Source organism: Protopterus annectens, chromosome 5.part0, assembly GCF_019279795.1.
Source record: "Protopterus annectens isolate FY-2018-M chromosome 5.part0, PAN1.0, whole genome shotgun sequence".
In the NCBI taxonomy this organism is placed as follows: domain Eukaryota; kingdom Metazoa; phylum Chordata; order Ceratodontiformes; family Protopteridae; genus Protopterus; species Protopterus annectens.
In genome coordinates, this window is record NC_056735.1 from 1,230,112,042 (window position 1) to 1,230,124,864 (window position 12,823).

Sequence of the window (12,823 nt, forward strand, 5' to 3'; positions counted from 1 at the left end):
AAATCCATTTGTCTCCTGTGATGTAATGCCAGTTTACTGAAAATAAGGCTAGCTTCCCGCCTAAGGGTGCCTCTAGTTGTTCCCTGGTAGGCGGTGCCAGAGCCAAGTCACTGCGATTGTCCTGTGGAAGTGGTGGTGGCTGGATCTGTGCCTGTACCTCGCTGGTTGTTAGCCTGCCACTGACGTCCTCTGTAGGCACCTCTGGATTGACCCCTGCCTCTTGAGCGCCTATTCCTGCCTCTCGGAGCTCTGGAGGTGTCTGGAAAGGACCAATTCTTGGAAGGCCAGTTCCTGCTAAACCTTGGAGGCTGGACCTGCAAGAAATCCTTGACTGTCTGGACAGATTTTGCTTTCTCTTCCACCTTCTTCAGCACCTGCTGCGCAGGGGAGCCAAACAAATTGAGCTTATCCATGGGAGCATCTAGGAGCTTTGATTTAACATGGTCTGGTAAGGACTGCTCTTTTAACCATGCATGTCTTCTGATCACTGTGCCAGTCATGGCTGATCTAAAGGAAGCCTCCAGTGCATCATAGCCGCATTTTAAGGAATGATTACTGACCTGCTGAATGTTATGTACCATTTCCTGTACAGATTTTTTGTCTAATGGTTCATCCGAGGACAGTTTTTTAGTTAATTGGTCTAACATAAATTCCTGATACTGAATCATGTGGAATTGACAGTTCAAGGCCCTAGCTGAAAGAGTAGCAGAAGTGTAAACTTTTTTACCCCATCTCTCTAAGGCCCTAGATTCCCTTTCAGAGGGGAGGGGGTTTTTGGTAGAAGTAGCTGCTACAGCCTTGGGTCCCTGGGAGATCGTTTCGGGATCTGCAAAAGGGGCCTTATACAAATGATAATGTGTGTCCGGAAAGTACAGTTTTGTACCTACCATAAATGTAGATGTTCGAAGATCCACATTGCTGCAGTCATAACTTATGGGGTAGTCCGCTGTCCTCGGTTGGCCCAAATACCAAAGTATTAGGCTGACGTCGGTCATGGGCGCTCAGATCTGACGTCAGAGCGTCAGGGTATTAAAGCGCATGACCGACGTCATTTCCTCAGTCTTTTCTTGCCCCAGATGTCAGAAGGCCCTAAAAATAAAGGCCACAGCCAAAAATAGAATAACTCCCTAAAACCATGTACAAAAAACAGCTACAACCCAAATCATACCACCACTCCAAACTACAGAGGGGAAGGAGGGAGGTAATTGGACTGCAGCAATGTGGATCTTCGAACATCTACATTTATGGTAGGTACAAAACTGTACTATGTTCTTCATCTCACATTGCTGCAGTCATAACTTATGGGTAGAATCCCAAAGCAGAGGTAAAGGGAGGCTGGCAAAATCATAAAGCATTGGGTGCTGCCAAAATGCCCTGTAAGATTGCAGTGGCAAATCCAGCCCTAGATTTGGAATAAAGCGGAAGATGGTAATGTTTAGAAAAAGTGTGCACTGAACTCCAAGTAGCTGCTTCCAAAATATCTTTAGTAGCTACCCCCCTTAAAAACGCAGTAGAAGTGGCAGTAGCCCTAGTGGAGTGAGGCCTGATTCCAGCTGGAATCTCCTTACCATGATGAGAATAACAAAAAGCAATACAAAAGCCAATCCACTTAGAAATAGTTTGCTTTGAAACAGGTTTCCCCTGAGAACCCAAAGCAAAAGAAACAAACAACTGCTGAGACTGTCTGAACCCTTTAGTCTTGCTCAAATAATAACGCAACTGCCTGTGAATATCCAAAGTGTGCAAGATTTTCTCCCCTTTATTTTGGGGATCTGCATAAAAAGTAGGCAAATGAATAGATTGGTTCAAGGCCACATTTGAAACCACTTTAGGCATAAAAGTAGGGTTAGTGCAGAGATACCCTGTCCTTATGAAAAATTAGGAAGGGTTCAACTGCCATTAGAGCCTGTAATTCAGAAACCCTTCTAGCAGACGTAATGGCCAACAAAAAAGCAGTCTTCTAAGACAAAAACTTTAGCTCAGCTGAAGCTGCAGGTTCAAAAGGAGGTAAAGTAAGTTTTTCCAACACAAAATTGAGATCCCAAGCAGGAGTAGGAGCTCTCTGGGGGTCTTATGTTCTTTGCCCCTCTAAGGAATTGCTTAAACAAAGGATGACAGAATAATGGTGGGTCACAGTCATAGTGAGCAGAAATGGCTGCAGCATGAACTTTTATAGAGGAGAAAGACAAACCCTTGTCCAATAATTCTGTAAGATATTGAAGAGAAATACTCAAATCAGGCCTGGAAACATCAAAGCTCTTTGCTTTGCTCCAAATAAAAAATCTCCTCCATTTATCAGCATAAACTTTCCTTGTACTAGGCCTCCTGGCCTCCAAAATAACATTCAAAACTTGTTGAGGAAGCTGCGGCCCTCCAGGGTCTAGAACAGAATATGCCAGGCTGTTAGATGCAGGGACTGAATCCTGACATTGAAGAAATGATTGCCCTCCTGAGTCAAAAGGTGCGGAATCAAAGGCAAAGGGTAAGGAGGATCCCATACTAAACTCCTTAGCAGAGGGTACCAGTGCTGTCGAGGCCAATCTGGAGCTATTAGAATCATGGAGGGCTTGTCCTGTCTGACCTTCAAGAGAACCTTTGGAAGAAGAGGCAGAGGCGGAAAGGCATAGACGTGAAGATTGCTCCAACCGAATGATAGAGCATCCACTTTCCAAGCTGTGGAATGAAACATCTTTGTGCAAAACTTTGGCACCTGGAAATTTAGTGGAGAAGCGAACAGATCTATGTCTGGAGTCCCCCATATCATTGTCAACTGTTGAAATACACGAGGATCCAATTTCCACTCGTGGGGATCCACTATCCGTCTACTCAAAACATCTGCTAAGGAGTTCTGTGCTCCTGGCAGAAACCTTGCTTGAAGAGTGAGTTGCAAACTGAGAGCAGTCTCCCACAAAATCATAGCTTGCCTGCAAAGAGGGTACGAATGGGTTCCCCCTTGCTTGTTGATGTACCACATGACAGTTGTGTTGTCTGTTTGAATCAACACCTGCCCTGGGAGAAGTAAATCCTTGAAAGCCATCAATGCAAACTGGACTGCTAACATTTCCTTCAAGTTGATATGTAAATGTTGAAGTCTGACAGGCCACGTGTCTTGAACCCATTTTCCATTGAGGTGTGCTCCCCAGGCCTTGTCCGAGGCATCCGTCGTTAAAATCTGACTTGCCTCTGGTCGGGTCACAGAGAGTCCCTTGTTTAGGTGACATTCCTGAGCCCACCACAAAAATTCCTTTTGAATGCAAGGTATTATCTGAATGACAGTGTCCAAATCTTGGCAGTGTTGTGTCCATACATTTTTGAGATACCATTGTAGCTTCCTCATATGCAGTTTGGCATTGGGAAGCACCAGAATACAAGATGCCATGAACCCCAAGGCTTGAAGGACTGTCCTTGCAGTCAGCCTGGACAGTAGAGACAATTGATGGAAGTAAAGTGTAAGATTCTTTTGCTTGTCCGGGGTCAAAAGGCCATCTGGGAAGCTGTATTCAGTCTCACACCCAGAAAGCACATTTCCTGAGAGGGTACTAGACTGGACTTTGTTTCGTTCACAGAATACCCTAGGCACCTTAACACTGTCATAACATACTGTAGATGGTGAAGAAGCTCGAGCTTGTCTTGAGCCAGAATCAGGCAGTCGTCCAAATAAGGATAAATTTGTATTCCTCTTAACCTGAAGAAGGCTATTACTGGAGCCAGAACTTTTGTGAATACTCTGGGCAGTAGATAAGCCAAAGGGCAATGCAGAGAACTGATAATGTAAAGTCCCAGCCAAAACGCAGGAATCTCCTGCAACTGAGTCTGATAGGAACATGAAGATAAGCCTCTTTGAGATCCAGAGTTACCATCCAGTGATCTTTGCCCAACAGAGGCAGAAGTTGTTGCAACGTCAACATTTTGAATTTTGGAATGTCCAGATATGTGTTGAGGACAGATAGATCCAAGATTGGCCTCCAAGTGTTTCCTTTCTTTGGTACAAGAAATAGGCGAGAGTAAAATCCGAGGCCCACTTCTGACAGAGGGACCTGCTGTATAGCCCCCATTTGAAGAAGTAAAGAAATCTGTTTGTGAGCCTCTGCCCTTTGCTGAGGAGGAACGTCTGGCATGCCTTTGAAAGGAGGCAATGTATGGAAATAAAACTTGTAGCCTCAGTCTATAATGTCCAACACCCATTTGTCTTGGGTGACTAGAAGCCAATTTTGCTTGAAGAGTGCCAACTTTCCTCCCAAAGGAGCTGCCAGGCAGGAAGGATCTGGCAGCTGGAAATGCAGGTCATTGGGCCTGTTTACGAAAGGACTGGCCCCTGCCCTCACCTGTAGATTGTGCTGGTGAACTCCACGGTCTGGGCCTGAAAGAACTCTGAGCTCTGCCCCTACCCCGTCTAGATCTACCCCTAGACTGCGAATCAGAAGAAGGGTAAGTCCAACCCTTAGCAGGCCAGTTCCTGCTGAACTTAGGGGGCTGCACCTGCAAAAAATCTTTAACAGTCTGCATAGACTTAGCCTTGTCTTCCATTTTTTCAAGACAGACTCCACAGGAGAACCAAACAAAACTTCAGACTGCAAAGGAGCATCCAAAATCCTAGCTTTAACATGCTCTGACAAATTCTGATCCTTAAGCCAGGCGTGCCTGCGAAGAACTGAACCAGTGGCAGCCACCCTGGAAGAAGCCTGCAAAGCATCAAAACCACACTGCAAAGCATGCTTACCCACCTGATCAGAGGCATGTACCAAATCCTGTAATTCCTTACACTCTATGCCCTCTGCCAAAGCATCCATTTTAGATTTTAACTGAGTAAGAAGAAAATTCTGGTATTTCAACATATGAAACTGGCAATTCAAAGCCCTCATTGCTAAAGTGGAAGAGGTATATACTTTCTTACCCCACCTTTCCAAAGCTCTAGCATCCTTATCCAAAGGAACTGGATTCTTTACAACAGAAGCCCTGACACCCTTAGGTCCCTGGCTAATAGTTTCTGGGTGCCCTAGGGCTCTTATACAGATATTTATGAGCCTCAGGCACTCTGTAATACCTATCCGGCTTCACTGGCGCAGGAGGCAAAGAATCTGGATTAAGGGAAGCCTCAGAGAAAACGTCTTGAACAACATCCAAAACAGGAGGTATAGCCAAGGGCCTATGCTGTGGCAAAAACAAAAATTCCCTAAGCCTCTTCCTGGAATCTGAGAAATCCTGACCTTCCCATTTAAAATGCTCCCTCATGGAATGCAGGGTTTCTGAAAAAGAAAAATCCTCTGGAGGAGAAGCAGAAGGAGTGGAATCCTCTGCGTCTGAATCAGAATAAGGAGGAAAATCCTGAATGTCTTCAGCCGAAGACTCTGAGTAATCTGAAGCCTGCTCCAAACTTTCCATTTCTGGCTCCACCCTAGGCCTCTTATCCGGAGGGGGCATAGAACCCCTGATTAAAGTAATTAAATCTTCTGCCATTTTAAGCATGTGCTTTTTAGGCACACAACCTGCAGAACTAGGACTGACACCTGTGGAAGGCAAACCAGGCCTGCCTTTGGAAGGCACCTTAGAGACAGAAGGAGAAGGCCTAACCACCTTAGGCAAAGAAGGGAGAATAGTAACCTGAGAGGCCCCCTCAGCCTGACCTGACTCCTGGGAACCCACATCTTGCAAAACCAACGTCTCCCCCTGAGACTCAGATGAAACTGCGTCCGGATCAACCGAATCCACAGTGGTGTCTAAAGAACCGGCGTCCGGAACGGACGAGTCATCCTGTTTGGACTTTAAAGATTTATCTTTGCGCTTCTTCGTGGTAGCGGGCGTCGGAGGATCCGACGGCATATTGTAATTACACCGCTTACCGAAGACAAGCCTAGCACAATCTAACCTACGTTTAATGGTGCGCTTATTAAATCTAGCACAAAAGCGACACCCTACTACGTCGTCCCAAACAAGGAATACAAAGAGAGTGGTAATCCCTATGCGGTATCTGTTTCCCACAAGAAATACAATTATTCACTTTTTCTGACATCCGGAAGTAACTGAGGCAAGAAAAAACAAAAATATTCCCCAACGGGGTACTTAGCCCAACTTGGTATCGGTCTGAAACTCAGAATACCAAAATTTCAGAACGCCGAACGGCACTTGCAAACGCTGCTTCTGCTTCGGACCATGCGGCAAAAAAGACTGGGGAAATGACGTCGGTCATGCGCTTTAATACCCTGACGCTCTGACGTCAGATCTGAGCGCCCATGACCGACGTCAGCCTAATACTTTGGTATTCGGGCCGACCGAGGACAGCGGACTACCCCATAAGTTATGACTGCAGCAATGTGAGATGAAGAACATCCCTGTAGTACCGATCGGGCTTAGCAGGGGCCGGAGGAAGAGAATCAGGAGCAGTACAAGCATCATTAAAAGCATCATCCACAACAGTAAGTACTGGAGGAATGGCTAAAGGCCTATGCTGTGGCAAATGCAAAAAGGTTCTAAGCCTTTTCCTAGAGTCTGAAAAATCCTGGCCCTGCCATTGAAATTGTTCCCTCATAGCATGCAAGGTTTCCCCAAAAGAAAATTCCTCAGGCGGAGAGGCAGAAGGAATGGACTCTTCTGCATCAGAGTCCTCATAAGGAGAAAAGGGGCCCTCAGGAGGGTTTGAATTATCTGATTCATCAGAGGAGCCATCTGAAGAAACTGGCTCAGGGGGCTCTACTCTAGTCCTCTTCTCTGGAGGTGGGTGAGAGGCCCTGTCTGGATGTGGTTGGGATCCCCGGATCAAAGAAATGAGATCCTCTGCTAGACTAAGCATTTGTGAACTAGAGCAATGCCTGTGAGAGGGGGTCTTAGCAGGCACAGATTTGGTAGTTTTTGCTGCTTTAGCCCTGGCAAAGGCCTTAATCGACATGGATGCAGGAGGTCTAGCAGCTCCACGTGCAGGGGTAGAAATATCCAAAGGGATAGTATCAGATAAATCCTGTGAACCTGCAAGAGCAGGTGGGATTTCAGTAGCAGATTCAGCCAGGCTGGATGAGGCCTCGGTAAGTGTCAAGCTTTCGGCCGAAGGAAGAACCGTGGACTCGGTTTCAGCCGAAACCGAGACACTCGCGGTTGGCTTAACCGCGGTTTCGGCCGAAACCGTGGACCGCGAATGTCGGTCCTTTTCCTTGCGCTTTTTAGAAATTTGCGTAGTCGGAGTATCCGACGGCATAATGTAAGCAAAATCGGAGCCGAAAAACTCCTCAGCAAATTCCGACCGACGTCTAAGCGTCCGTCGGTTGAAAGAAGCACAGGCTAGACAAGCTGCTATGTCGTGGTCTGGGCCTAAGCAAGGTAAGCAGTAAGAGTGGAAATCTTTATGAGGTATTTGTTTCCCACAAGTTAAACAGTTATTCACTTTTTCTGACATCGGCTGAGGCAAGAAAGAGTCCCCAACGGGGTACTTAGCTTTTTAGAAGTCTTCGGTACTTGTAGTAGTAATCTCTGGTTCTGACCGACCGGCACTTGCGAACAGCTTCTGCTTCGGGCGCCACGCGGCAAGAAAGACTGAGGAAAATGGCGTCGGCTGATGCCTTTATACCCGAAGAACTGCAGCTATGACGGGTGAAGTGCGACACCAGCCGAGGCCAGACACAGACTTTGGAATCCGGCCGACCGAAGGGCTGCCTGACGACAGGACAACCCATTTGTAAGGACTGCAGATGCATCCTTGAAGGACATCAAAGCCACTAAACACATTTATGTAATAGTGGGCTTTGTTTTCCTGAGTTACTGTGTGATTTGTTTGCCGCCTTTTAACTGTTAATAAAACGAGATTTCCAGATTGCTGGAGTTTCTCTGAAGAGCCTAACATCTTGGATTACTGGTTTAAGAAAGAAAGATCCAGAAATGGTCTCCAAACATTTCCTTTCTTTAGCACCAAAAACATTCTTGAATAAAAATCTTTCCCTAACTGGGAAGGATGAACCGGCTCCATCACTCCCTAACAAAACATGTTCTGAAGGGCAGGGGGAACACAAGAGTCTGATTTAGTGGATTAGGAATTACCCCTGGAAAGAAGGAATTTCCTTCCACTGCTACATGTAACCTTGACGAATGATGTTCAGAACCCATTTGTCTAAAACAATCTGGTGTCAAAGAGAGACCTGAAGACTCAGACTTTCTGGAAGGGAAAAGGGACAGCCAGGGTGAGAGGGGGGGGGAAATTTCCTTAAATAGTCACTCTGATTTGTTGGGCTGTCCATTTGGGGGGGGGGGTCCTGTATTCTTTTTGACCCCCCCCCCTTATCATTTCTACTTAAACGTCTGTTCATGAGCATTTTTTGGCTTCTTGCCAAAACTGGATGAGAGATTTGAGAATCCCTTAGAAAATGTAGAATACAAGGACATAAATATCTCCGTGATTGCCTGTATCAGCTTCCCTTCTCACCACACTTTTTGATAACATCTGCAGCTGACAAAAACTAAACCTCTATCCAAATGATAACTTAGTGTCTCATTTTTCATGTCATCTGGGAGGTTCGGAGAAAGCAGTCAGGCAAACATCGGCAAAACAGTTAACAGTGAACATAGCCCAACAGAGTCATACACACACACTTTAAAACCATGAGTTGTGACCTGCAACAAGGAAGAAATTAAACAATTTAAAGAAGATTTTTCCTCACAGGAAACTGCAGACAAAACATTCCCCATAGTTTCACAACATCACAATAACTGTTCAGATTGACAATTCGAAATTTTAAACATCAGATTTGCAGAAGCATACATTTCCCCCCATACTTATCCATTATTTTCCCATTCTTGTCAGAAAGTGTAAGACTGGAATTAAGCAAATGCTTAGCAGTAGTAGGATTAACTAAAGCTACAGCTGCTGGGTCAGGTTTAGGATGGGTGCATAAAAGCGTAAAAGACAGGAATTTTACACAATCTAACTTTTTAGGAGCATCAGATGGAGTTTCAGGAAAACTGCAAGCATACACATACATACATACTCCAATGCTAACAGCAGTGGAAAAATGGTGAAGTAGTTTTGGAAATTCCATTTGTAACAGCTCATAACATTTTCAGAAGAAATGAGAAACCTCAGTCTTCCCCCAGTGAAAACACTCGCACATTCTGAAAACAGACTGACAGAAAGAGAAAATCCCACAGGGAGAATCAGATACTGTGCTCTCATCCGAATTGGAATCAGAAATCTGAGAAAACTTTGCATCTAGCTCTTCATTTTCCCATCCAGGTTCAGAATATTGAATCTCTTCATGAAAACAGGCATCCCTTTTTCTTTTACCAGAAACCCAGTAATAAACAAGATCAAATACCCTGAAATAGACTCCAAGTCAGATCCAGCAAACTACTCCTGTCCAGAAAAAAAAAAAAACTGAACAAGAGCAGATGACTGTTTAATTTTCTCCTAGGGCCATTGCTGAAAACAGGTTCTATCCTAGTCAGACTTTCCCGGTCAACAAAATGTTAAATAAATAAATTAAATTTTCTGTTTCTTTTTGACAGGAAAAACGGGGCAGACAGGATCATTAATGGCAGCAGCTTCCCCAGGCATGGGCACAACAATCTGAATAAACTGGGAAGACTTCCCTGCTTCCTCTCACATGCCTGACAACAATGACTTTCCCTTACCCACTGAGGGGACCCCAACAGCTGCAGAGGATGTGGCTAACTCCCAATCCAAAGTGACTGCAGGTGCTCACCACACAGATCTGGGGTAAAAGATGAGTGGTTTGAGGAAACACCTTTGATCATAGCAGACTCACCAACCTGTGACTAAAGAAAATTAGTAGCCTTTTGTGATGACAAAGGCAGTTTAACTTTTTCTTTTTGTGGTTAGAACAAGGATAGACAGTGGAACCTGTTTATTTCACAGTCAAGCTGAAAATGGTGCATCTTTCCCATGGAAAATCAGCAGCACAAGCTAGTGAAAATTTAAACTTGTATGAATTTTTCCCAACAGACACACAGTAAAAAGCACTTTGCTAGCCATAAACAGTAAGATAAACACAGTTTTTCCACAGAAAAAAAATGATTTTTCAACTATTTTAGCTACTTTTAAACTGACAGTGAAAAAGTGCACTCCCATTTAAAATTACAGTTAAGTCTAACGACAGTCCATTAAAACACAAACTCCTACATTAAAAAATAACATCCCTAACAGGGAAAGTACATTTAAAAATAAATTTAAAATATATAAGGTTATTCCCCAAAGGGAACTTATCTGCCAGGAATTAACAGCACAAACCAATCACTGATCCTTAAAAGCCAGACTAGGAGTGCTCTCTTCAGCTGCACGATGTTTTAGGCTACTTTTAAATGATGTGCTTTGCATGAGCTGAAATTTTTGCTCTGCACATGCATAGTAGTGGGTTGACATTTGCAAAGTCTTTATATATATACATATATATATATATATATATATATATATATATATAGATATATATAGATATATATATAGATATAGATATATATAGATATATAGATATAGATATATATATATATATATATATATATATATATATATATATATATATGTAGTTATTTATTTATACACACACATCCATCGGAATTGCGGTCGCATACATACACACGAAAACACAAAATACTGCCCTTGTCCAACTGTTATGCAATTCCAGAGTTTGTACATGTAACTGGGGGGGTATAGTTTTTTGATATTTTGCGTTTTCTCTCAAATGACATAGAATTACATGCATATCACACACACTTACACATATAGACACAAGTCTAGATACATTTAGCTAGACTATATACAGGCGCCCGGGCACGCACACAGACACATCCTTATTTAGCTGAGGATGAAAAAACAGTACCAATATCTGGAATGACTTCAAAGCCATCGGAATTGCTGTCTTCATCAGAGACTTCCTCTTCCCCTCTCTCAATGGATTTGTCAGCTTCTCCAACAGTGCTGTCTTCATAAGTATAACCAATGGATGCCTTCTTATCAGCAAGCCTGCAATCCAAGAAAAACAGAGTGAGTGCTGTTCTGTTATCCATTTTAGTTCAATAGTTTATCAAATATCTTCCACCATCATCATTATACACTGGCAGTTAAACATTTTGTGATTACCTCCAACTTGCATGCACCAGATACACCAAGCAAGTTACTGGCTTCTGCAGTACAATTGTAGGGAGCCTGCTTTCACAAACAATCCTTATGCAGCATGCCATGTGAGGATACTTGTGGCCCTTAGCATTACCGACCTGTCATGGCTGCCCATATTAAATGATAGCAAATGGAGCAGCTGGCTAAGGTGGAGCTGACAGTCAGCACTGCATAAACTGGACACAGTAAACACGACCCACACAAGTAGAGTTGGGTAGATCACTGTTGCAGTAGGCTAATCTATTTGGCTCCAATTCCCCACAAACTGGACAGCTTTTCAAAGCTTAAGGGTACCCTCCATACCCTATAACTGTCAGGATTTCAAGCAGAACTCCACATAAAGACAGAGTACTTCGCAGCTTATTTGCCCCAAAAATGGAAGTAACATCCCTGAAACAAATAAGGTGCTAGGAAATGTAATCCTAGAGTATGCACGCACACACATATACATACATACAAATAAGAAACGGAAGGGAGTTGTGGTACTAAGTCAAGTGCTGAGGCAGAATTCATTACTATAACCTTCATTTTTTGCTTTATTTACTTCACACCATACTAGACTTAGAAGATACCTCAGTATACCAATTATAACTACTATATCATGTTCCAGATTGGTAACATACAATACGTCATCTGAAAACGGATGTTTTTCCTTAGTATTTCTCCCATTTATACCCAATTATATTTGTTTGTATTAAGTCTCTGGCTAATGGCTCTAAATATGAAGGAAATAGAATGGCGAAAGTGGGTACCCCCGCCTAGTTCCTGGTGTAAGACTAAATGCTTTAGACAGCTCACCAACACATTTCAACCAAGCTTGAGCTCCTCTGTACATATTAAATATTAATACTGCAGAAATACAAATAACTCAAAAGATCTTATTATCATAGGAAGTTACTAGGCCATTGGCCCTGAGGCCCTTATAAGCCTAGCCAAGAGTTTAGCCCATGTTTAGACAAGTCAGTGCCCAAAGCCACTGTCCAGCAGGGACATGGGTGGAATCCCAGAGGTGTATTTTCTGTCTCCCATCCAGTTATCCAGGCTGCGCTTGAAAAAAGGATAATGAGGTACTCTGCTTGACGTGGAGAAGGAGTCTATTCCACAGATGGGGGGAGTCTCTGGGACATAAATCTGTCCTGCTGACAAGTCCTATTGATGTCAAAGACCAGTTTAAGGTCACTCATGCAGGTTACTCGAGTGGAGCTTGACTTGCGGATATGCAGCAGTCCCACCAAGGAGGGCTCCGAGACTGCTTTGTACGCCAGAAAGACGTCAGCTCTGAGGAGTCTGTATAAAACTGAGTAGAGGGACAGAGGATTTACCCTATCTATGTAGGGTAGATGTTTGAGGCCCTGGATTCTTCTGGTGAGGAACTGTGGTCTCTCAAGCTGCTGCATGTGTTTTGCGAGGTACATGCTGAAGGGGGCATTGTACTCAATAACTGGCCTTATAAGGGAAGAATACAGGGATGTTATGACCTCCTTGCCCCTGGATGAGATACCCTTACTTATCAGGTGCACCAAATAGAAAGATTTCCGTACAACAGAAGCAACATGGTGGTCAAAAGTCAGGTTACTATCAGCCTGGGTGCTCAAATCCCTCATGACTGATTGCATGCTTAGGATGTTATTAATGTGATAATATGTGGGGACATCAGTCTCCCCAAAGGGGATGATGATGCATTTTTTGGCATTCAGCTTGAGGCCATGTTTCTGG

At 43.8% G+C, this 12,823-nt stretch overlaps 1 protein-coding gene across 2 annotated transcripts in view; it reads right to left on the reverse strand.

The window, feature by feature from the left end:
* The window catches only part of LOC122801610 (CLK4 associating serine/arginine rich protein), a 1,938,306-nt gene that overhangs the window by 1,401,849 nt on the left and 523,634 nt on the right, over positions 1-12,823 (reverse strand). For both annotated transcript variants that reach the window (XM_044071085.1, XM_044071086.1), the window contains exon 7: positions 10,812-10,954. In XM_044071085.1, coding sequence (XP_043927020.1) covers positions 10,812-10,954 — 143 coding nt within the window. The remainder of the gene's footprint in view (positions 1-10,811; positions 10,955-12,823) is intronic.